General features: G+C 38.0%; 2 protein-coding genes across 2 annotated transcripts; both read right to left on the reverse strand.

Annotated features, from left to right (window-relative positions):
• Positions 1-4984: 4984 nt before the first annotated feature.
• Positions 4985-26742, reverse strand: LOC135083817 (wolframin). The gene is given in 10 exon segments (XM_063978562.1): positions 4985-5423; positions 13858-15318; positions 15870-16378; positions 16671-17860; positions 18896-19006; positions 20496-20764; positions 22222-22341; positions 23323-23422; positions 24407-24511; positions 26370-26742. Coding segments are annotated over 9 exon segments (2808 nt in total). The 5' UTR covers positions 26404-26742; the 3' UTR covers positions 4985-5423; positions 13858-14948.
• LOC135083816 (myrosinase 1-like) lies at positions 5853-10949 on the reverse strand. The gene is made up of 7 exons (XM_063978560.1): positions 10849-10949; positions 10237-10412; positions 9144-9716; positions 8530-8772; positions 7243-7400; positions 6599-6840; positions 5853-6005 (listed from the first exon to the last, which is right to left on the reverse strand). The coding sequence occupies exons 2-7, from the start codon at positions 10385-10387 to the stop codon at positions 5858-5860; spliced, it is 1515 nt and encodes a 504-aa protein (XP_063834630.1). The 5' UTR covers positions 10388-10412; positions 10849-10949; the 3' UTR covers positions 5853-5857.
• Positions 26743-27093: the final 351 nt, after the last annotated feature.

A 27093-nucleotide genomic window follows, 5' to 3' on the forward strand; every position in this document is an offset into this window, starting at 1 on the left:
TAGCTGAGGGGTCTTTAACAATTCGATTTACATGACATATTGGACATGCTCCAAAAAGCATTGAAGTAGCTATTAAAACATTTGCTTTAAGTGTTATTGGACTAGGCGACAAATTACTAAAAACGATTTCACCTTTGGCGTTGTGAATTAAAAAAAGGCTCTTTTAAACATCCGGTACTTGGCCCCCAGTTTAATTTATATATTAATATTATAAATGCGAAAGTAACTCTGTATACTTGCTTTCACTCTTAAACCACTGAACCGATTTTGATGCAATCTGGCATAGAGATTGAGTCCCGGGGAAGGACATACAAAACAAACAACTGTCACAAACAAAATTCTACGCGGGCGAACTCTCGGCGGAAAGCTATTCGCATTATAAAATATTAGTTTATCTAAACATCCACTGTATATATTTTTTTTATTATCACTTGATAATATAGAACCGCCTAAGGCGGGAATCGAACCCACGGCCTTAAGCTCGCCAGGTGTCAAGTTATTTAAAAAATTTAAATCGAAAGGCAACTCTAAAAGTCTGAAACTATCCTCTGTAAAACTAGAAATTTATGTTAACTGGTATTCACCTGTGTCCGTCATCTTCGTGGCTCTCGAAAATATTCTGACCAGGAATTTTATATAATGTCAGTATTCCAAACCGTGAGAAATTTCAGTTACGTGAAGTTTTGACCGATAGACGTGTTGACACCACCAGTCAATTGACGTACTTTTAAAAACTGTTAAATCAAACTTTTTTTTTTGTATGGCACGACAAGCAAGTGACGTCACTATCTTGTGAATTCAATCAAACTACCTTTATCAATTACAATGCGACCAAAAACGGTAATTTACAGGTCATTTCAGATTAAGTCTTCAAGATCAGAATGTCTTTAATAAATTGTAATATCGAATTAATGGGGAATGGTGTCAAATCGTCTATTGTCAGTGAAGTCTGCTATGCATCATCAATCACTAACACTTCTATAACAGCGTCAATCTCATCAACATTTTTGTTTATGTTCGCCCTATACACAGAGGTATGACTGATGATTGACCACAACTTTTACAATTGGAATTGATATTGAAATGATCCGCCAAACTATACTTAGTTTCAGCATCGGTTTTGCGTCAACAAGTGCACTCACTACCAACATTTAAAAGGAATTTTTATTTGCCAAAACAGTCTCATATTTCTTTTTTCTGTCATTAAAATAACTACGTAAACTGTTCATCCTTTCAAGTAGTAGGATTCAAAATTTCCTCTAACGGACTCCGTAGTTCTTAGCCAAGCCAATTAACTTTTGCAATGTCTAAGTTAAAGACAAAATTCTCTTATTCGCATTAGCTATTATAATAGCGCTCATAAAAAAAATGAAAGACTACTAAAAGAAAAACTTTAAACTTCTGCTCTTATGGAACCTTGACGTTTCATATCTTTTGCTCTACCAAAAAATGAAAAGTGACCCTAACCTAACATAACCTATCTATGAAACCTTTTTATAGTTACTGACTTCTTACAGTAATAATAATATTGTGTTTATTTGAGGTCGCTAACTGATTTAGTTCTTTGAGAAAACTAAATTAGAAGAAAAAGCATAATTCACCTAGAAACAGGTCCTATCTAGGTCAGACTAATGTAACCAGAGGTCAGAATAATTCGAAATATATTTTTGAAGTGGAATTATAGATAGACAAGATATTGTACTTGGCAAAAGTACCTACCGAAAGTCCGAACCGATGACAATTTTAAAATAAACGCATCATTAATTAATTCACTTTACTTGTGTAAAAATATTTTCTTTCAAATGTATTTTTTTAGCACATTTACTTTTACGTTCCTTTATACAATATAATCGAATAATTTATTATTACCTTTAATAATTACTATTAAAGATTTACTACATAAGCTAATATTCCCATTTTACTGTAGGTATGCGTAATATTCAATAATGTGTGCGCAATAAAAAAAAACTACCAATGAAGAAATTCTTTTCTTCACTAGAGTCTATCAGAAATTTTACGAACCACATGTGGCACTGCTCTTTCAGTAGAGCTGGAAGAAGATGAGCTCCTTCGAGTATTTTTCTTCAACCTTGGCTCCATAGAAGACGATCGTGGTGGCGCCTTCTTACTGGACGACGACGACAACTTCTTCCGCTTAGCACGCTTATTTCATTGTCAGCTGACGGTTGTCCCTGGCGGTATACGAGCTCCATCTTCAGTCGTCGTTGTATTCAACTGTGAAATAAAGTACTCGACGAAATAAACTGTGTCTGACCAGCATCAACTCAACATCATATGGAAGCTATGTTCATGTTATATTAAGCAAAAGTTTGATTCATATCTTTTCCAAAAATCTAGATCTCAAAAATAAATCTAAAAAATCTTTTATTTGACAATTAATATTATGCTCCCTGAGCAAAGTGTAGTAAAATACCATTGTGACATGTTTCTATTATACTTATGCATCACAAATAAAGATTTTGTATTTATATTTGTATTTTATTCAGTGCGACCTACACACACAACTCATGTGACAACTGGACGGCTTCCTTGTTATGTCAGCAATAGAAGGCTTTTTATTCTAGAGACATCCTAAACAATGGGGCCCTTAAGGCGCATCTAGCCTGGTAAACTGGAGGCACGTCTAGCTTCGTCATACTAAGTCATAGTCATAGTCCAAGGCACGTCTAGCCTAATAAACTGGAGGCGCGTCTAGCCTCGTTATATTTAGTCATATTTAAAAGCGCATCTAGCCTGATAAACTGGAGGAATGTCTAGCCTCGTTATACTAAGTCATAGTCATGGTCATAGTCATAGTTATAGTCAAAGTCAAAGTCAAAAGTCAAAATATCTTCATTCGTTTAGACTAATTAATAGTACTTACAAATGGTCGAATATTATGTTCTTAAGGAACCTCTACAGGTCTCATACTTAGTCAAAGTCAATGGCGCATCTAGCCTAATAAACTGGAGGCGCGTCGAGCCTCGATATACTAAGTCAGTCACAGTCATGGTCATAGTCATAGTCTAAGGCGCATCTAGTCTAAGGCGCATCTAGTCTAAGGCGCATCTAGCCTAATAAACTGGAGGCGCGTCTAGCCTCGATATACTAAGTCAGTCACAGTCATAGTCATGGTCATAGTCATGGTCATAGTCATAGTCTAAGACGCATCTAGCTTAATAAACTGGAGGCGCGTCTAGCCTCGATATACTAAGTCAGTCACAGTCATAGTCATGGTCATAGTCATAGTCTAAGGCGCATCTAGCCTAATAATCTGGAGGCGCGTCTAGCCTCGTTTTAAACATAACTTTTCCATGCATTAAACGAAATATTCACACTTCTTTCTACTTGAACTTTTAAAATCAATTAATTTTTAACCAAATAAATTAAGACGTACCTTATGAGCTGTAGATCACATCCCACTTCTGAGTTGAAATGAAACACTCTTGTAGGTTGTTGAACTTGTATTTCAGCACCACTGATTTACACAATTCCGACATTATGACGTCAACCTAATAGTACCTCTCGCTTCGAACGCTCAAATCGAACTGACTGTCCAGCGGCATGCCAGCGATAAGGTAACTTCCCCTTCCATCAGTGAAAGTCGACCGGTTCAAAACGACTTATCGACGGCATGCCCCGGAACTAGTCAAATGCAATACTTATTTCATAATTAGCTGTTTTTTAATTTTTAAAATACTAAAATGTATACAATAAAAATCTAAAATAATTCGATGGGTGCCTGGAATAAAGCCGCAATAGCCATAGCAGCAGTTTTCCGATTAAGCAATTTTCGTAATCTGGGGGTCCCTATACACCTTGTGATTTTTTTTCAGAATTTTATCTTTGAAACTGGCTGATTTACCAAAAGCACTATGGATATTGAATCGTTATTCCCGGAAATTTGTTTACCAGAATAATCGTGGCATGTTCAATGTTAAAAGTTTTATTTCAAACTTCTACAAGTAACGGCCATTGCGGCTTTGTTCCCCGAAACAAACTATGTGTACCAAGTCACAATAAACATTACCTACTTGTACAATTTCTTTAAACTTTCTTAAGTAATAATACTTCATGGTGTTCTATGCAATAAAAATATGTTGTTTGGATTTACATTAAGCAATGCTGTGTACCTACCTGACAACTGCTGGAACACAGTGATGCTGTCAACATTATTGTTATGGCGACAGATTTAGGAAGATAAAGGGGACTTAGGAAGAGAAGAAGGAGGGATATTTGGTTTATGTTCATTAAAGCTTATTTATAATAACAATATGTTTCGGCATTGGAGGTAGGAAGCCATAGTTTATCTGTAGTTGAAGTTTCCTTCTACCTTGAGCCTGATCACAGTTTCCACCAGGTGTGATAAAGGGCAAAAGCTTCCTTGCTGAGAATAAAAACATGTTCTGTTCAGTTATTGTCTCTAAATCTGTTCTACGTAATGTAAACTTAGAAGATTGCCCATATTAATTCACTTTAAGAAATTCAAAAACATTTAGCGACTTACCACTTTAGTGGAGCGATTACAAAAATAGTGGCCTATTAAGTACATGTTTTTTTTGTATTATTATGAATGTCCAGAAAACTGCGCAGTTTTTAAAATTATTTTAGACCTATGAAAGTTCTCATTTTTTATTATTTAAACATTTAAGTTGAAATTTTGAGAATGTTCTGCTAAAAGAATTTTTTTTATGTTTCTAGCAAAAATTTTGAATCTTGCATCAAAGATAGGAAGGTGAATATTTTTTTCAAACATTTGCAATTAATAGCGATATTGTCAAAATAAAGAAATCTGAGATAAGTCAACCCGAAATAAAGATAAGTTTTTTTAAAGCCTACTAGGTCATGAAATTGAAAAAAAGTTACAAAATTATTGATAACTTCTAAACTACGACAAAGCCGCGGGCAAAAGCGTGTAATATTATAATATTATCATTATGTACTAATGAATTCCACTACTTTATAAAAGATATTAACTAAACACTCTAGATATTCAACTTTGTACTCATTTCGATACGGACCATATGAACATATAATGTACACAGCATTCACCAGTACATTTTCCAAGTCGATCATTAAATTCAAGCAAACCGCTATTACTGTATTCGCCATACATCCTTCAGATCAGCGCACAACGCTGCAATGCACTATTGCTGTATGATTACTTTTGCACTTTTTACCGGAATAAAACCACAATGGACTCTTACGGAACCGACTTTCAATGTATGAAGCGGCAATATGTATTTCTACCTTTTTTAAGGTATATTCTAAGCACTATAACCTTATGCACATTATATGTTACTCCAGAAAAAATAACGCATCGTTTGATATACAAACCATTTGGATACGCCTCGTAGTTTAGTTATTATTCAAAAATTTCACTAAATCTCTTCTCCTGTAAAATTGTGTTTTGTCGATTGCGGCTTTATTCCAGGCACCCATCGAATTATATTAAATAATAAATATGAAATAATTGGATGTAATACACAATAAATTCTAAAATCATTCTAATGTCTGCAAAATGCCTAGGAAGTAATCAAATAAAGTATTTTAATTTAATAATGGGTTTTAGGGTTCTTCTAAAATACAATAAAAATACTAAAATTGTTGCAATAACTATTTAAAAGTAACCAATAATCGTATAAAATACAATATAAATTCTAAAATCATTACAAACATTTTTTTTCTTTAATGTAATACCTACTTCATTATTACATGATATTACAAAAAATATTATAATTCGTAGATGTATACAAAACTATTTAAAATTGTTATGTCAAGTACTTAAACCTACCTAGTATTTTTTATGTAGTCAAATCACAATCATCCAAGCGCTTAAAAATAAAAAAAAACAGTCTTAAAATTGTATATTTTTAAAAGTAGGTTTAAAATCACAGTCTAAAGATTTCGTCGCTGCCAGATTCTTATACCAAAACGCGGAGGCTCGCGGAGTCCGTGTTTTCTTCTCATCGTCGTAATTGGTTTCGAATATTCCGAATTTGACTCTGAAAAACGTGTACAATTTATTAAATGTCATGGGACTAGTCTGAAACAACATAAATTCTGGCGGACGGGGGGTATTATTAAAGCCTAAATATTTAAAGTGAGTGAAAAGTGAGGCCACTTTTAGTGGTCCACTTGGAACTTTATTGTTTTGATTAAATGTCTTATTAAATAACAAATAACAACAATTTATTACGATAAATGTGGATAAATATCTCTCACTTTCGAAAAATCGCCACATTTAAAACAACGTTTTGACAGTAACATAAGATTTTTGCCTCACCTTTGACGAAGCGTTTGTATGAAGACTATCCATCTAGGCTTTATTAATATAAGGTTTAACAAAGGTACAAAACGAACAATAAAAATAACTTGATAATATGTAATTCACATTACAATTTGATTACAACTACACAAGCCCATTAAAATATGAAATGTTCATCATTCCCTGGCCGATCTGGCTAGCGCGGTTAGTTTAGGCATTTGATCCAGCAAATTAGAGAGGGTCATGCTCCTGCAATGATCACTAAATAAAGATGATAACTTGATGTTGTTTCATAAAATGTAGGTCTAAAATCTAACACAAACAGCTTACCTCAATCCGCTGTCCCATTCAAAATTATCCATCAGACTCCACACAGTATAAGCGACGACATTGCACTGGTCTTTTTCAACAGCGTCCAGGATCTCCAACAGATAGCTTTGAAGGTATGTGACTCTGTCGTTGTCCTGCAACCCGCCGTGGGTCCCGAAACCGTTCTCAATGATCATTATGTCAGGATTACCGCAGTTTTCTTTCACCCATTTCAATGCCTTTCGTGCTCCCCATGGGATAGACTGTAAATAGAGTTAGAGTAGGCGCACACCGTTGATTTTTCGTCGGCCGATAGTTTAGTCGGGCAGTTGATCAGTATGGGCATGTATGGGAGTGCGCACACTACGCCGATTCGATTTGGCCGATTCTTCATACAATTTGAAATCGGGCACAACTATCGGCCAACTAAAAACCAACGGTGTGCGCCTACTCTTATAGATCGTTTCATTCACGGAAAAGCGTAAAAAAAAATGTTTTAAAAATGTAGTATTTTGATTGAGGCTGATAAAGGTGACTGAGTTTCCTTCGCCACTTCTCAGCACCAGTCCATATGTTGTCCCGAAGTGGTGGTAGGGCAAGCTATATTTGGGATGTGTAAGTGCCCTGGAAAGGGCCTTATTTTATGGTGGTAGACTAGTACTTACAGTGCAATGGGGTACAACAGCAGGCGTATAGTCCAACAATGTCCCAAACGCGCCCAAATCGTCATCGTGCGAAGGTATGGGATACATTCCCGGTTTGTAGCTCTTGCGAGAGACGAACTTTGTGGAATAGTGGTTGAATCCGAAGAAATCACTTGTTCCTACAAAAAAGCGAGAGAATTTTACATTCTTATGACAATTTTGTGCTCTAATAAAACATAGAAATCAGATGTCACTAGATTGTAACTCTTCTTATTAAGTGATTAAATAGTTTATAATTTGTAGGCAAAGACGGCAGACGGCATTTAGGCTGCGTTTCCACCAAGATGTGCGAGTATGCGTAGCGAGGGACGTGTTGGTAAAGAACCAATAGAATCGCCTCATTTAAAAATCAAAATCAAAATTATCTTTATTTAAAAGTGACGTCACGCGACATTTCAACTCAATATAAGTAATTGGATTATGGAAAAAATAAAAAAATATGAGTCTAATATTTTCTAATTATCTGTCTGACGGACTAAATAGAATTTCGATTTAATTACCCAGTCATCATCCCTATTCGTAGATGTATACAAAACTATTTAAAATTATTTTGTCAAGTTACTTACCTACCTAGTATTTTTTTATGTAAAATCGAATAACAATCATCGAAACGCTTAAAAATAAATTAAATCAGATCAGAAAATTATCTTTATTTGTTTAGACTAATTAAATTGGTACTTTCAAATCGTCAAATGCTCTTAAGGAGCCTATACATGTCACATTCTTTTTTTGCCCTACCAGCGCTTCGAGACAAACATTTGGCAAGTGCTGAGAAGAAGCGCCGCAACAAACTCAGTCACAATGGTGCAATGGCACTGTCTGCCCGTTTACAAACACATCCCTCGCTACGCATCCTCGCATATCTCTGGTGGAAACGCAGCCTTAAGTAACCACACCAAAACAGCCTGCACGTGTTTTATTGATGATCAAGGTCCTGTCCTGGCTACATAAAAGTAGAATGTTGCAAAATACAGATGACAATAATACGTAGTAGAGATTTAATCAGATGTTGTGATTACTACTAGTATTGTAAGAAAACCTAATGCTCAAAGAAATAAAATTAGGGCAGGTATTTGTTTACGCGATTTTGTTATTTCTGAAAGTTAATTTTTATCAGCATCTGATAACGCAGTTTCAATGGCGTGTTACATTATCTTTATGACATAATATAAATAAATAAAAGTGTCAAAAGATAAACATAATTTCACGTTAGTTTTTTTAACACATGATGCTCTTCTAAAAAAATACCTTTAACAAACTCGATTTCTTCTTCAGTAAATTCTGGCAGCCTGCTTTCTAGGTAGCCTTGTTCTTTGCTCTTTTCTGCCACCAATCTGACCACGCTGTCTGGGAAGCCGCCCTTTTTGGTGAATATAGGATGGCTGTAGAGGCCGACTTCGAAATCCATGGCGTCCAAAGCGGCTTGGATATCATCGGGAGAATCCGTTATACCTTCGCGGTGGTCTGTAGCTATTGTTATGCTGCAGGTACCTAAAATAGATACAATAATTAACTTAGTATGGTCTTGATTGCTGTAAAAGTGTAAAGTACAAAATCTGAAGCATGTAGGTTTTGGAAAAGCAAATGACAAGAGTTTCTGTGATGGAATGGAGACTTCGTTTATGTAACTTGATGAGTATGGTGTGGCAGATAAAATGTTGCAGAGTATTTACACAGTAGATCAAAAAGAAATAGCCGTTGGTTGCAACTGAAGTGATAGGCAACTAACAATATGGGGGCTTGTGCAAGGGTCTATTGTAGGTCCAAATGTCGAAAAGAAGATGGTATTAGACAACTGGACCATTGTTATTCGACATCCTAACACAAGTAAAGCTTTCACTCATACAATCCAAAGTACTTACCGTTTTGTTTCGGCCTGTACTTTCTATCATACAAACGCCATGCTTTAGCATTTGCCATGACAATGTTTTTGGCGGCCAAATACTCTCCTATGCCGTGAGCGTTTATTCCCGGTGCGAATCTGTTGCTTCCGTAACCGAACAATCCCATTTGCCTGGGCTCATTTATAGTGATCCAGGTCTTCACTCGGTCTCCGTAAAGATCAAACAACACGTCGGCGTAGTCTTCAAACCAATCTGCTATGAGAGGATTTGCCCATCCGCCTAAATTTTGCAAACGTTGCGGCAAATCCCAGTGGAACATCGTCACAACGGGCTCAATACCGTTCGCTAGCAATTCATCGATCAAATTACTATAATACTCGGACCCTTCTTTGCTTATTTTGTTTGGGAATCCTGTAGGCAGAACGCGTGGCCACGATATGGAAAATCTGTAGAAGTCGACGCCAAGGTATTTGACCATGGCAACGTCCCGTTTGTAGTACTCGTAGGACTTGCACGAATCTTGCGCATTTGATCCGTCCTTGATCACTCCGCTGGATCGCGAGAAGTTGTCCCAAATGCTGGGAGTTTTGTCTGGAAGTAATTAACTGCGATTAATGCCAATTCAAGAAATACTTCGTAACGTGACGTCCTAAACATTAATAGGTAGGTACTTCCATTTTATTTATTTATACTTTAATGCCAAAATTTACGTTTATTAGACGAACTTAATGCCATAAGGCATTCTCATTCAGTTCGCATTCTCATACATTGACTTCGCTAATTGATTTTAAATTAAAGGGGCACTTAGGTAAGTGACTAAATAATTACCAAATAACAATAAAATTAATGGTGTTGTTAAACATAAGTATAAGGGCCCGATATGGCTTATCTTCTGTCTTGGGGGTGACAATTTGCTTCTGATAAATTAGAGAGTCGTGCTCCTACAGTACAGTTGAGACTATGACCTGACGATGTTTCAGTTTAACTTTCCCCCCGGACAAACTTGACCTTCACTGGTTGGGTTTTTATTGGCGGTCAAGCTGTAGATCCTGGCTACACAGGAGTTGCAGCGGTGGGAACGAGAGGTGTGAATAGTCTGGTATTATTTTACCTGCAGCATCCCAAGCTCCTTCTATCTGGAAGGCAGCTGAACCCACCCCCAGCTTTAAACCCTTCGGTAAACGTATCGTGGTACAGTTCTTTTGAGAGATCACCAGATGAAACAAGCAAAAGACAATCGGCAATCCAAATCCTTTTCTCATCTTGTTATTTATTTTGTTGATGGACCTGAAATTAAAATTATCATTATTTTATACGTTGCCATCCAGTCCCAAGCTAGGCAAAGTAAATAATACATTCCTGTTATAAATAAGAAACATCCAGATTAATAAATTTAAATAGGTAGGTAAGTTCAAGCACACAATATTTAGCTGGAATCGAACTTGCAACCTTTGAGGACCTAGTGTGAGTTTTCGTCAAACGCACTCACTATTGAGCGCGTCAAAAAATGAGATTAAATGTATGACGGATTGTACAGCACCCTTAGCGGGAAACGTCCAAAAACTAAAATTTTCATACATTTTTTAAACGCGCTACGCACTAGTGAGCTCGGTTGATGTAAACTCACACTCAGCCCACTGGAGTATTCATCAAGTTATCAACTAAGCACTACACCAAATCGTTCGACAAAAAATATATTTAATATGTTAAAAGAACGACTTACCTTTGCCACAATTTTATTTAAAAAAAAACAGTATCTTGCCTTAATTCCTAAACGACACACTGCCCCGAAGACCGGGCCGCAAATGCCGTATAGATAAAAGAATAACTGAGAATCCGTCCTAAGTTTATTTATTGCTAACAATAAACTGTAGATTAGATAATTTGCCAGTTATTTGTTTACTTTCCGATGCCCTTGCTGCATTCGAAATTTATTTATTTAAATAAATTATTAAAGGATTATGGATTTGCCACACGGTATCCGTTCTGCAGAGGTCAGGTTAAAGTGAACGCAGCCCGCATTATGTATGAACAACGGTCTGTCAGGCCCGGTTTACACCAAGGCGGGGCGGAGTAGAGAAGTGTTTTGAATAACCAATCAGTTCTGATTATTTCCACTTCTCTTTTCTGTTCCGCGCAGCGCCACCACCCGCTGCCAAATTCTATAGAAAAAATAGTCCGCCCGACACTTCTTGATCGTGACATGATGCGGGCTGCTATTAGGTGACACTGAGCCCACAACAGTGTAACAAATCCATGCCGTGGCATCCTGTAATTAAGATAGCACCTAGTCTTAAGACAAAATTATGTATGTAAACCCCTTTGCTTGCATTTGTGTCTGTCTTGTTGGTTGTCCTAATTAAATAAATAAATAAATAAATTACAAATTATCAAACTCAAAGTGCAATGCGACTTGGCGCCAAAGACTTTTGAACTACTAGAGAGGTACTGTTGAACTTTAAATTGTCGATAAAAAAAAATCGAATATCAAATTGGACGATACATTTTCAAACCCGTTTCTGAAATAACTCTCAAGTATTCTACACTGAATTTTTTTTTAGATAATAATATTAGTGATATTTTAATCGTTACCTGTGCAAGTTGTTTGGTTATTTTTCTTTGCAGCAAAAAGTTTATTGCGCTGGGTAGGAGACTGAATGTGGAAGAGACTGATGCCATTCTTCTTGCATTTTAATTATATTTTTATAACATTAATTGTTATGAAATTATAATTAAATTAATATTTATGTCTGTGTAGGTTCTCATGTGTATTGTATGAAGTGATTTATTTATCATATTTACATAATTATTATATTTTATTTATAATGAGTTAAGATATGCACGAGTTATAAAACTCATTTACTGTAAGACGTTCAATTTTAATTAAGTTTGCAAGTAGTTAGTTTAATTAATAAATGATGTAATATTAGATTACTTATTATGCTACTTTGTCGTTTGCAACATTATTACTTTGTAAGTGTACCTACTTATCAATTAAATGATTTAATACGTGATAAGCGAAAAACAGTGGACGTCATTTGGCTGAAACGAACGAACGAACGAAGCGAAAAACGATAATATTCAGTCAAAATATTCCTTTATTCATATAACACTTGACATTTCATATATTCTATTGTCATAAAACGATACCCTTTCACTCTATAGGCGAGTAAAGTCTAACATTATTTCAAAAATACATTATAATGTCATTTACGTAATTTATCAATCGTATTTACATTTATTTCACAGATTATTTTTTTACATAGACATTTATAAACAGCACAATACTCACTACTTTTTTTTATTAATAAATATTGTATTTGAATGTAAATCGCTGCCGCACAAAAGGCCAACTGGTCACTAGTCAAGAGTAGCGACTAGTCATCGATACTACAAGGCATGATCACCACTGGTAGACACTAGTCACTGGGCCAAAAGTGCTTTGTTCAACTAGTGGCAGACTAGTAGTCGCCTATGTACGATAGAACTAATAACTAGTCGCAACGAATAGTAGCAGTAAGATAATGTGCGCAACGAAGAAAAATTACACGTTGTTTTGTCACATACAATCGCATCGAAAGAGACAAAACGATGTTTAACAATAACATTTCTGTCATTTTTTTTTAAGTAATACATATTCGAATCATCAAAATTGCACGACACATTTTCAAACCCGTATTCTGAAATACTATCTTTTCAAAATACCGGCCTTATCCATTTCAATCAACATTACATCTACAATAATAATACAAAACGTCAAACATAAAAGATCATAAATTACACACAATCTTTGTAATTACACTGTAATTTTTTATAGGTACTTTATTAACATAACAATATGGTGACGTAACAGTCATAATTAAAACTATGTTTTATCTCAGAATTACCCGCATAGGTTTTATAACAAAACAATTGAATCCAAAGTAAAGCATAACAACTATAAACAATATTTGATTATATTGAGAACTTCCTTTTTAGACACGTATTTTTTTATTATGATATTATTGGGGTGAATTAATTTCAAAAACTCGAGTCACTTTTAGTGACTCAATTATTAACCAACTAGCTTTCCGCCCGCGGCTTCGCCCGCGTGGAATTTTGTCTGTCACAGAAAAACTTTATCGCGCGCGTCCCTGTTTCAAAAACCGGGATAAAAACTATCCTATGTTCTTTCCCGGGACTCAAACTATCTCTATGCCAAATTTCATCAAAATCGGTTGCGAGGTTTAAGCGGGAAAGCGTAACAGACAGACAGACAGACAGACAGAGTTACTTTCGCATTTATAATATTAGTTGGGATACTTTTCTAATGTATGATTTAAAGTAAACCGTGATTGTTATACTGTAAGAAAATTGTGCAAGTAGCAGCAAGATAATTTGGCCTTTACTTTGTTAAATGATTAAATAATTTTAACAATGGTACAAAGCATCAAACAAGTGTGGAGAATTAATTAATAAGTTATGAGTAACCATTAAATATCATAAAAATAACTTGGTTAGTAATTTTATAAAAGCATAACATAATAAAAAATATCAGTCTGGAAAATGCCATTTCTATTCGGCCGAAATTATTAGTGATGTCACTCGGCTGATAAATCGATATCTAACGCAGTAGCCATCGTACTAGCATGGATAGTCCCATCTCCTTTCAATGAGTGAACGAATCAAAAGAATCTCTATCATAAAGCAATAATTATTTTTAGTCAACAGTTTGCTAAATTGCTAGTAATACCACAGAATAATAATAAGTACTACGTACAGAAGTTTTACTTCGCGAAGGTATTTAAAAAAATGTATGCTCAATGTCATTAACAATATGGTGTAATTTAGCTTGTCTCAAGAGTCAAGCAAGTTTGTCAGAAGTTTTGTTGACAAACGTCAGTGATCGGTACTGCGCCGAAGCTATAGGGCTGACTTCGGTAAAATGATGTGACGTGAGGTGCCAATCTGCAGAAAATGGCGGAGGAAATACATGATTTAGCATGAATTATCATGAATAATATTAACTACTTATTTACCTCTCAGTGTCTTGAGGCAACTTAAAAAAGTACATTCTGTGTTTTTATTATTATTTAGGCAGTTAAATACTGCACAGTATTTAGTACACCATTTTCTTTATTTTTTTCCATCATACACAAGAATACGCGTGCGTGAGTCAATGTTCGCTCGTATGTGAGGCCTTGTCGAATAGTACTCTTGTAGGGGGCAATCGTGCGTGTTTTGTTTTCGATGTAAACTCGCGGAGATGAACAGGCCTGGTAATACAACAAAATATTGAAAGAAAGAAAAAGCTACATTATTTAGTTAATTGATTGCTAATGTTACATAAAAACATCAAATAAGAGAATACATCCTTCAAAAAACTTGTTCAAAAATATTTTCATTTCATTGCACCATACATATTAATACAGTAAATATTGCACTCCACAAAAATAGGCTTTGGAATACATTATTAGACTTTTTTAAATAAATGTAAATAGCCATATTACTGAAAAACGATACATATAAAACCATAGGCGTTTTTAGAGATCAACTATTATAGATATTTATTTATTGCTACCACATATCAAACCGACAAAAGTGAACTCGTTCAGTGTTGTATATCGAATTATACACAGTCACTATCGATATCAAAATATCGATGTTTCGGCAACACTAACAATACATTTATCAATTCAATACGCGTTGAACGTGAAGAAATATCTTCATTTCAAAAATTTTATTATTTCAACCATTTAGGAACTGAACAGTTTAATAGTCTTATTTTGCTTTTGCATGTATTTGAAGAAAAAATATTTCGCCCAACAGCAATCCCGAGAAAACTTACTTAAAAACAATTACAGGATTGAGTAAAAAGTTCAAAATGTATTTAGTTGACACTACGCAGTCGTTGACAATCGTTTTGAACAAATCCGAGAATTTTGAAGACGCTGGCATTTTTGAGCTTATACTGCCTGAGGCGTCTTTGCATTCTATACACGATATCTCATGACCCTTAATGACTAGGTCTTTAGTGCCAATATTGTAGGTACCTGGATCGTTGGAGAGGGTACCTTTGAAGCGTATTTTGTCGTCGACGCGAAGGGACCGGGTGAAGTTTGAGAATATGTGGTCGAAAATGACGGAGATTTCGGAACGACGTTTTAGGATCCCGCCGCCCGCTTCCATAAGCAGTTTTACTTCGTAGGTGTATCTGAAATAAGAATAACTGCTTAATATTGTTTTTTTTTTAATATAAATATATTGCCTATGGTCTGATCCGTGAGCACGTAGAATTTTGTCCAATGACCCCAAGCTACCCATCCTTATTGCTCGCGCGTAATTATGTTGCTATCGCGCTCGCACAGTCACTGCGGGCGCCCGTCGTACAGTCGCGACAGCAATATAATTACGCGCGAGCGATAAGGATGGGTAGCTAGGGGTCATTGGACAAAATTCTACGTGCTCACGGACCGGGCTTTAGAAATGAATAGTATCAACGACCATTTGCTTGCCCAAAGACAAGCAGAGTTTGCAGATAAACAAAAAAGTCTTATGTGTCAGAAAAACTCGTTTTGGTTTTAGGTGTCACAAACAAAAATAAATAATCTACAACTTTCGTTTGCAGGATTGCAGGGGTTACAGATAGAGATATCTGACAAATAAAGCAACTGGCATCCAGCAATTATGTTAATGCGATAGCGAATACTCAACAAATGTTAAGTGATAAGTTTGTGTCTATTCTAAAGGTAAAAAATAACTTACTCGTCCAAATTATTCAAATGGCAACTCTTCCCGCTTTGCCTTGCAACACTCCTCACAAACTCGCACTCCTTAACCGAATTTGGACCTTCCGTATTTTGGCATAACGTCGCATACTCCTCGCCGTAGTAACACTTGAAATACTCCTTCAAAAACGCTGGCAACCACGAAGCGAAGTCATTCCATCTGTTTACGACAGTTTTGAGTTTGACCTCTTTTATGTAGCCTTCCCAATTGACGTTAGCGCCATCTAGTACAGAACACTTGATTTGCGTTTCCGCCATGTTATAATCCGACCAAGAAGGCATGTTGCACTGGGTATAGTAATCGTCCCAGTTTATGTGGTAAGTATTGTCGTCGTAGTCGGTTATGAACTCGTTTTTGAGGAGGTTTTTGATGCTGGCTTTCTCGTCGCCAATTAGCTCGATTAATCCGGAGGGTAGGCCGTCATCTTGCACGTTTGCTACGAACTGGTTGCCGAAGTAGATTAGGGTTAGGAGGCCGACAGCAAGCTGAAAATAAAAACGATATTTCTTTGGTAATTTTAAATAATAATTTACTTGGTGAATGACAAAAGATAGTAAAAATCTTGTTTTTTTTTTTGTTTAATTTGTGCTAAATCTAGTAAATAATAATAATAAAAGTCTAGTAAATGTAAAGTATATTTATATTCTCAGATCACTTTGTCAATTTAAAAAGTATTCCAGACTGCAATTACTGTACAAATATTTTGTGCACATAAAGAAAACCTTAATATAATCAAAAATTTAACCAAAAAAAACTGTAGTATAAATATATTCTCACCTGAAACGGCGTGACGAACTTCTTAGTCACCTCCGACTTGGCCAGCAAGCAGGTTACAAACAAACTCAGTCCAAACCCTACCACAATAGAAACCGTATACAGAACTCTGGACAACGTTATGTATTGTAGGAACGCGAATATAGGTAGGGTCACTGTCACCACCCCTATCAAAGGCAAGAATAGAAAAGAGCACACCAAAGCAAGTGTGCCCCTTATCAAACCATACGTAGTGCACCCATGGGAACACATAATGAACATCTGCAACCAACTGAGAGTCACGCAATGGGGTAAGGTATATTTGAAGAATCCTTTCCATTCACTTCTCTTCGCCATAAGGACTAAAATAATAGGTATTAATAGAGAAAAGAACACGCGCGCGTTCAGACAAAACTCGATGCTATTTCCTAGGATGTAAGACGGATAATTCGATATGTGGAGATCTAGAAACCGCCAGCCTTGGTGTACAACTGTGTCTTTCTCATATGGGTACTTGGCCAGGACATTTATGCCGAAGGACACTAATGCCAGTACATCTGGGTATGGATTCCCATTTGTCCCAAAAGAGAATAAAGTGAGGAACATTAGGAAGAAAGATAGGACGCAAAATTCGGAGAATGGGACCCACTGTGTGGCAATAAAAGGGTATAAAAACAAATTGATGAACAGCGCCAAGAAAAACTGCATAAACGGCCCCAAATTGTTCTTTACGAATAGATTTTCAGATTCATCTGGCTGAAGATTCCCATCGCTATATCTCAGAAAAAGACCTGACCATTTTCTGAAATCTATAAACTGTCGTTTTGCATGAATCATTTTGAACGTACATATGACCATTGCGACAAAACTGACGTAGTACAAAACTAGAGGGACTAGATGGTATAGACTATCCGCGCTGACCGATAAGTATGCTATTAGAAGAAGGGCTAATTCAATATTTGAGAGCCTGAAAGAGAATGTAGCAAAGTAGTATAACAGCTTGAGATATAAGACTTGTATAAAGACTATAGGGTGTAGGAATGCTTGGTGTAGCAAGGGGATGTGGTCTAAGGCTTTGACACTGGGGTCTGTGAGAGTGAGGTCATATGTCACGAGGGGTAGTTCTCCTTGACAGTAGTCGACGGCTGCTGAGACAAGATTGTCAACTGTTAGGTTTCGGATGTCGTCGTTTGGTGCGCAGGCGTCTGGGTAATCTGCAAAAGAGGAATTTTATAAATCTGTATGCTCTCTAGGAAATAATGCATTAAGTTAGGCTGTGTTCTTACAAAGGTTATTTTGAATCATCTGGAGAGGGGCACTAGGATTCTGGAGGATCACCAGGTATCAGAAGGGGTGCCAGGTATCTGGAGAGGAATTGGGTATCTGGAGGGGTACTGGATAAATGGAGGGATACTATGTGTCCGGAGGTATTTTGAGGTGCACCAGGTATCTGGAGGGGTACAGGATAACTGAAAGGGTACTAGGTATCGGTATAAAGTGCCTACCTGAATTGGCACACCTAGGGGTACTAGGTTTCTGCAGGGGTACCAATGCCCGTTTTCACCATCAATCCCTAATTTATAAGTGACCCTTATGGTACCAATTAACATGAATTTTGTTTTCATGGGGGTCATTTAAAAATTAGAGATTGATGGTGAAAATGGGCATAAGTATCTGGAAGGGTACTTTGTATCTAGAGGGGTAGAGGGTACTAGGTTTCTGGAGGGGCTCTAGGTATCTGAAGGGATACTACGATACTAGACATCTGGAGGGAAACTAGGTATCAGAATGGACGCTAGTTATCTAGAGGGGTACTAGGTATCTAGAGGAGCAATAGGTATTTGAAGGGTTTCTAGGTACATGGAAAGTAGCTACCTGGAGGGGTACCGGGTATTTGGAGGGCACTAGATATCTAAAATTATTTAGAGAGGTACTAGAAGTACTGGACTTAGTACCTAGAACTCTCCAGATGAAGGTGCAGTGGGTATTTGGAGGAGCGCTAGGTATCTTAAATTCCATTGTAAACTTATAATATCATGGATGTACTTAAACTTTAGAAATATTGTCTTGTAACTATCTGTTCATTTAATTGTTACTTTTGGGCACTCGTTGTCTTTTTTCTTAGTTACTATTTTTGTTTTGAAGTGATATTTGTAATGACTGTTTTTGTGCCAAATAAATAGTAAAAAAATCTGCTGGGGTACTAGGGTTCTGGAACCCTATTGAGGATAGGAGGGTACTGGACTCACCATCGTCGGGCGCGTGCGTAGGGCGCAGGGTCCCGTTGGAATGCGGTTGATCCCCGGCCTGTAGTTGCGACGGCTCCAGGGCTTGCTCGTCGCCCAGTGCACGAGCTTCGTCTACACAATAAATAAATAAATCTTTGGACAATTTCACACAGCGCCAGCTAGCCCCAAAGTAAGCAACTTAATGCTTGTGTTATGGGTGCTAGCTTAACGGATATACTACTTATATACTTTTTTTTTTAAATACATAAATATTATACATAGTCACACCCAGACCCGTCACAGAAATTAAAATTCATCATTTCAATTTCTGCCCGGCCGGGAATCGAACCCGGGACCTCTCGGCATAGTAGTCCGTTCTGAACCACTACACCAAACGGCCGACAATAAAATATTTATAGGTACTGGTAATTGTGAAACATCTAAAACGTTAAAATAACGGTATCGTAAGGGCTATATTTCACCGGGACACTATGGCGTCGCAACCAGTCGCCGCTACCAACAAAATGTATGCAGCTTTGCGCAACCAAACGGACACCAGGTGAGTAACTCTCTATAGATCTGTATACATTTTGTTGGTAGCCGGCGACTGGTTGCGCCGCCATGGTGTCCCGGTGAAATATAGCCCTTATAGCCAATGAGCTGCTGTCACAGTGACATTGACATTCTATAATGTCAATTTATTTATTTATTTATTTAAAACTTATATGCACATAGAACGGTGTACATAAGGCGGACTCAATGTCATACAAGAAACGTCAGATTAGAGGAACCCGCGTGGACGACTCCGCGCGCTTTTATGCTGAATGATTAATTGTATTTAAGAGCCGGAAGGTAGCGTGGGCAGGCCTCCCACTAGGTGGACCGACGATCTGGTGAAGGTCGCGGGAAGAGCCTGGATGCGGGCAGCGCAGGACCGGTCGTTATGGAAATCATTGGGGGAGGCCTTTGTCCAGCATTGGACGTCATTTGGCTGAAACGAACGAACGAACGAATAAAGTATGATACAATATTGTAATGCTTAACCTTCTATGCTGACAATGAAAACCTATAGTGTGAGAGTTTGGTGACTGAGAGGTAAAAAGGATACCTGTTATTACAGGTCACCAGGTCTCATCGGATCAGAGTGAGAATCTAACCGAGACACTTAAAATATTGTAATGCTTAGCCTCTACTATGCTGACAATGAAAACCTATAGTGTGAGAGTCTGGTGCCTAAAATAGGTATTTATTTATTATTTATTTATTTTTACTAGCGGCCGCCCGCGACTTCCCGCGGTCGTACGCGTGGATCCCGTTTTACCCCCTTAGGGGTGGAGTTTTGTAAAATCCTTTCTTATAGGATGCCTACGTCATAACATCCACCTGCATGCCAAATTTCAGCCCGATCCGTCCAGTGGTTTGGGCTTGGCGTTGATAGATCACTATGTCAGTCAGTCAGTCAGTTTACCTGGGTCGTCCTCGTCCGGGGAGTCCGGGTCCTGCTTGCAGAGCGTGGTGCTGCAGATCTCGCGGATCCTTCGCTCGAGCTGCGCGGTCGTTATGTACTGCTCTCCGTTGGACAGGCTGCATACAGTAGTAGTGTCACTATACTAGACCTCACCCGGGTCGTCCTCGTCCGGGGAGTCCGGGTCCTGCTTGCAGAGCGTGGTGCTGCAGATCTCGCGGATCCTTCGCTCGAGCTGCGCGGTCGTTATGTACTGCTCTCCGTTGGACAGGCTGCATACAGTAGTAGTGTCACTATACTAGACCTCACCCGGGTCGTCCTCGTCCGGGGAGTCCGGGTCCTGCTTGCAGAGCGTGGTGCTGCAGATCTCGCGGATCCTTCGCTCGAGCTGAGCGGTCGTTATGTACTGCTCTCCGTTCGACAGGCTGGAAACCAAGACATTAAAAATATACGGGAACATGACACAACTTGTTTAAAAAATACTATATTCTAGCTCTGAGTAAATATTGAGTTTCAAAAGTTCGACAATTTAAGTGGCAAAACTTATATCAGTTTGTAACGTTATGAACGAGACTCTAGCCCAGTCTTTCCCAAAGTGGGCGATAACGCCCCCTTGTGGGCGCTGCAGGCTTAAAGGGGAGCGGTAAGAGACCCAGAAAAAAAATCGGAACGTTGTGTAGAGGCTTGGGAGGCGTCATCTACTAGGAGGACTAGACATCGACTGAGCTCGACTCTTGACTACAAAAATGGGGGGCGCTAAAAAATAATGTATTCCCAAAGTGGGCAGTAGACTAAATAAGTTTGGGAACCACTGCTCTAGCCTATATCAGTTTCGTTTTAAACTTTCGCGTTGCTTAAGAGCTATATTTCACCGGGACACCATGGCGGCGCACCCAGTCGCCGGCTACCAACAAAATGTATACAGCTCTATAGAGAGTTACTCACCTGTGTCCGTTTGGTTGCGCAAAGCTGCATACATTTTGTTGGTAGCGGCGACTGGTTGCGCCGCCATGGTGTCCCGGTGAAAAATAGCCCTAAGACCCCGTTGTTAGCAAACAGGCGAGGAGAGTCCCACATAATCTATTAGACGTCCCCATACTCCCCATTAACCAGCGGGTACGTGTAAAGCATGTCTCAACGTAAAAAAAAGTTTTATCAGTTTGTATTGGGCTTGTATAAGAGCGCTTTCACATATAGGCGTTTATGTGAAAGCGCTCTAAATACCGAACGAATCCATCCTCTCGTTCTCTCCACTGCAACTCCTTTATATCTAAGATCTACTGGATATATCATGGCTGCCCGAAATTCTGTTGCCGATGATATAGATAGGCTAACGAATAAAATAGGACCCACTCTTCGAGAGAACTATGCGAACATCAGGACAGGCTAGTTTCCTAAAAAAATTTTTTTAGTCCGTCATGTTTAATATCAAAAAATATTGGACATATTTTTATTTGTCAATCTAACAAATAATTACATAATTATGGTGCGTTGAAGTTCCGCACGACGTCACAACGTGCGGCACTTTTATGCACGCATTGACGTCACGGGCCTCTTCTTATGAACTTTGGCGCGCTTTATCTCTTTAAATTTTCATTAGTTTGAAAAAGTGAAAAATACGTGTAGAGTATTTTTTGATAAGTTAACTGACGGACTAATTAAAACTCTTGCTTTTTGACCCAGGAAACATCCCTCAGGGATGTGAACTTCAACGCACCATAACTATGTAATTATTTGTTAGATTGACAAATAAAAATATATGTGTCCAATATTTTTTGACATTAACATGACGGACTAAAAAAATTTTTTTTAGGAAACTAGCCTAGAAAATGACCTGATGACGATGATGATGCTAGAAATCTGCGAAATATTATTCTCATACCTTGCGAAGAGGTCTCTGGCCGCCTTCCTAGCGACCGTCTCCTGGCGACTCGCGGCGAGACAGGACTTGGCGCGGACAATCGCCGCGCTGTCCTCGTCTATCACACCGCTACGGATACACCTGTGATAAGGACAGAAGATTAAGTTTTGTTTTTAATACTTAAATGTAAATGGCAAGTTCACTTTTCCCCTGACACAAATTAGAGGGCTCCTTCAGTGGAGACTAAATGACCTAATGATAATGGTATACTATGACTAAACACGATATTAAATCAAATAGTTTATTTAGTGCATAGGCCCTTTCCAGGGCACTTAGACACGTCCAAAATATAGCTTGCCATACCTCTATAGACCGCATCCTCAAAAATTGAAATCAACAATCCCAAAAAAACTCCACAAAATCCCAAAACTTACATGGATCTCCGCAACTCATCGCGAACTCTATCCCACCGTATCTTCCACAGAGCGAAATCGTGTATATGCCCATTCATTTATTTATATTAATAACTACACACACTACTTATAAAAATACGTGTTTACCGCTGGCGAGTAGTACCTCAAGTGACCAGTGTTTATGTTTACATAACTGAAGAATGATAGGCATTGTCGGTTACCTCATATTACCATCGTGGTTGTCCTTTGCTTGGATTTTCCGTAGTTTGTTTAGATTTTTCTAAAGGCCGACCGATCGTATGACATCGGCCTGTGAAAGTTTTTCTGATTGACAGCATTGTCAATGTAAAAAAAAATATTTAACGTGCCAGTATTTTTATAATAATGAAGATTTTAGGGTTGCATAGTTTTAAAATAAATTATGTGCCAGTATTTTTTATGACCGGCCTTATTTATTGACTTTTAGGGTTACGGGAGTATTCCCACCTCTCGTTCCCACCGCTGCAAGTGCAACTCCTGTGTAGCCAGGATCTACAGCTTGACCGCCAATAAAAACACAACCAATGAAGGTCAAGTTTGTCAAGAGGGAAAGTTAAAACTGTCATTAGGCCCGCAACGAAATTAATCAGAGAAAACGAGATTAACATAGGAGGAGTTCAAAATGACTTGACTTTTTAGAGTTTAATAAAAAGTTTTTAAATAAACTTACCTTCGCAACATTCTTCTAGCTTCTGGATGGGCCTGTTCAGTAGCACATATCAGCCATTCCAAAGCTTGTTTGAAGTTCGATATTTTATCTGCTTCAAGCTCTGCAATAAAACATTACGAGGATTATGATAACGCTTGCATATGACGACACGACAAAGCAGTTCTGTTGTAGCTGTTCTACCCAGTCAGTGGGCCTTTTACAGGAAATACGCCTTTTATTTAAACGTTTAGGCATATCCAATGAGGATATGCTTAAATTCCTCATATTTATGTAGAGGGAAGTGTTCTGTATTAATATCGTAGCGAGTAAAACTCGATAACGACACATGCTTGACTGGTGTCCCCTGACATATTTCTCTCCCTACCTCGGCCTCCTTTTCCCGTCAGGAAATGCTTTGCGCATACTACCGACTGGCTGATGGGGACGGACATTGGGTTTTCAGGGACTCTTTCTGCAATAAGGGGCGACGACGATGACGTTGTCCTCAATACTCAATCGTTTATTGCATAACCACATTCACATTAGGTCTTGCAATTTAGGTAGTTATTCAATGTGGACCCAGTTAGGGCACAGCAACTTTAGGAAGGAGACAGAACGACGATCTTAACAGTTTTTTTTTAAGTGACAGGAGGCAAACGAGCAGACAGATCACCTGATGATAAGTGATTACCGTCGCCCATAGACCCAGGGGCGTTACAGGTGTATTGCCGGCCTTTAAGGTAAAGATACGATCTCTTCTTGAAAGCTTGCAGGTCGATCGAAGCCTAACGAAACGGAGCCGCGAGTTATTGTCCTTATTGTTTGGATATTTGTCTGCGGCTCAGTCTCAGGCTATCTATGGCTCGCTCTCGAGCGAGCCTCTCCATCTTCGAGGGAAATTGAATACCCTCCGTACCTCACGACTTAGCCTAACTGCAGACCACCGACTTTTAGTTGGCCGATAGTTGGGCCCGATTTTGATTTGTATGCAGAATCGTCCGATACCAAAGTGTAATGTCATTACCAAGGTGTAATGTGTGCACTTTCATACATCCAACTATCGGCCAACTAAAAGTCGGCGGTTTGCGTCTAGGCTTAAATTTACCACATTTCTCTTCTAGCAGTTGCTTAGCGAGCACGACCTGCGACTCGGCGCAGCCGTCCTCGGCCAGCTGGTTGCGCAGCCGCCGCAGAGATCCTTGTGGCCCATCTGTAAGAGATCACTAAAAAGTATTGGGAACTTCATAGTATAACAATAACTTCAACAGTTTGATAAAGTCTTAGAAAGATAGCACATAGGTGTTGACGTAGCCGTGCGTCATCGCAGCAGTGCCGCTCCGTTCATATAAATCTGTATGCGTTTAAATACGCTACAACCCCGCTGCGGCACCGCACCGCAATGTCTACGTCCGTGCAGCATCTCTCTTAATGAGAAGGAAGAAAAGCCTTTGCCTAAAAAGATTAGCCCTTGGACCATACTATCCCTCTGGACCATACTACCATCCTGGACCATACTACCATCCTGGACCATACTACCCCCCTGGACCGTATCATCCTGGACCATACTACCTCCCTGGACCATACTACCCCCCTGGACCATACTACCATCCTGGACCATACTACCTCCCTGGACCATACTACCCCCCTGGACCATACTACCTCCCTGGACCATCCTACCCCTCTGGACCATACTACCTCCCTGGACCATACTACTCCCCTGGACCATACTACCATCCTGGACCATACTACCTCCCTGGACCATACTACCCCCCTGGACCATACTACCTCCCTGGACCATACTACCCCCCTGGACCATACTACCATCCTGGACCATACTACCTCCCTGAACCATACTACCTCCCTGGACCATACTAGCATACTACCTCCCTGGACCATACTACCATCCTGGACCATACTACTCCCCTGTGCCAGACTACCTCCTCTGGATCAAAAGCTGAGTATGCCCATGAGTCCATGACTGATCTCATTACTACTTCTACTACGATTATAGTTGTTGCAATTCACAAAAGCATAGATGAGCGAATGAGCTTTACATGTGTGGTGGCTCGCTACTGTTCGTTTTTTCAAAAGTTTTGACAGACATTACACTATCGTTATGTGCATGTACACGTACACACACAAGTAAAGCTCACTCACCTTCGTAAGTTGCAAGAACTATACCAATATGAAGAAATGATAAAAAATACATTCTACAATGAGAGTTATGCTACTACAGTACAATGAACTGTATTCATTCAGTCAATAAGGACTCATTTTAATCTAGACTTAACAAATCAACTAAAACAAAGTAAATATTTACTCAGCTGCATTAATAAGATGTTCTAAATGCAGGCAACATTTAGAACATCTTATTAATGCAGCTGAGTAAATATTTACTTTGTTTTAGTTGGACTGGGTTATAACATTTTGGAAGTATGAATGTAACTTGACTCAAAATCTTTAACCAAAAGCAGCTCACTTTGAATGATAGAATGTTGTAACAGGCAGGTAAATAAAAATCAATGATAAAATATCTAAATTGCACTTAATAATTAAATCTATAATAAGAATATATACATAGTAGAAAGAAAGGTATTTTGGACGGACACTGCATTATTAGGTCATATTTGAATAGTATTCAAGTAGGTATGTACGTACCTAAAACTTACAGTAAAAGGTATATAAATCTGCATCCAACTTATTTATAAAACCTTGATCTCTAGAAAACATAAATACCTAAAATGACTCAAAATGTCTAGTTAGGAATCTTCTTAGCACAGCAGTTTTGATGAATATTATTACTCATTATTGTTACAGTGAAAGTATCTATGAATTTTAATTCATTAGTAGGAAAGAAGTGCCTAAAACAAGGTCAGTAATTGCTCCCATTTTATCATGCATTAACTCAATGAATTTGAACCATGATTATCTTTCAACAGTTCACATAAAATGTTACAAACACTACCTGGAGGGGACTAGTAAATATTTTGTTATCTAGATTCTCTAAAAAGTAAACAAATGATTTGTAATTAAAAGGAAACTGGGCTAAATTACACTCTTGTACTTACCATGAAGATTCCACCGTTTTCGACCTACCGGCATATTATAACACACATAAATAACTAAACTTTAATGTCTCAATTCTTTTTTTATCGTACATTCACGCGATTTAGAATAAACCACTATTTTTTCCAATTAATTGTAATGTTTTGACTTTCCTCCAGTTCCGCTCGCGAATATTTCAATTTGTCAAAAGTGATTGATCAATCACAGTCTTTGCAAATGTCATTATTTGCGATGCAAAACGAAACGCCAAGGTTTTGAGATTTGTAACTTTGAGATGTGGTGGGCAATATTAATTAAACAACACATTAAAATTAAATAAGTGACAGTGGAGTAGCAGAATGAAAGTTATTATTATAGACAAAAGGAGATTAGGTGAAAGTAAACTCAAATCCCACTCAAACGCCCACACCCCTTCACTGCACCCGCCGCCACCCACGCATTTACTTTTGGGGCTCTACTTTTGTGTTCTTTTGTTACATTTCAAAAATAGATACTTAGCATGGGTGTCGTTTTATTCAAGTAGCTATTTAAAGATTGATGCATTTCCGGTAAAATGTTTTGTTTTATTTTCAAAGGTGATAAACTTTCCTCTATAAATAACGAAACGCAGACTAAAATCCGTTCCTTTCCTCACAAAACTTGTTGACATTTTTGCCATTAAGTTTAGATTTATTTACATGTTAAATAATAAATGTTAGTAATTTAATTATAACTAGTTCTTTTCTT

Source organism: Ostrinia nubilalis, chromosome 24 (assembly GCF_963855985.1).
Source record: "Ostrinia nubilalis chromosome 24, ilOstNubi1.1, whole genome shotgun sequence".
NCBI classification, from domain to species: domain Eukaryota; kingdom Metazoa; phylum Arthropoda; class Insecta; order Lepidoptera; family Crambidae; genus Ostrinia; species Ostrinia nubilalis.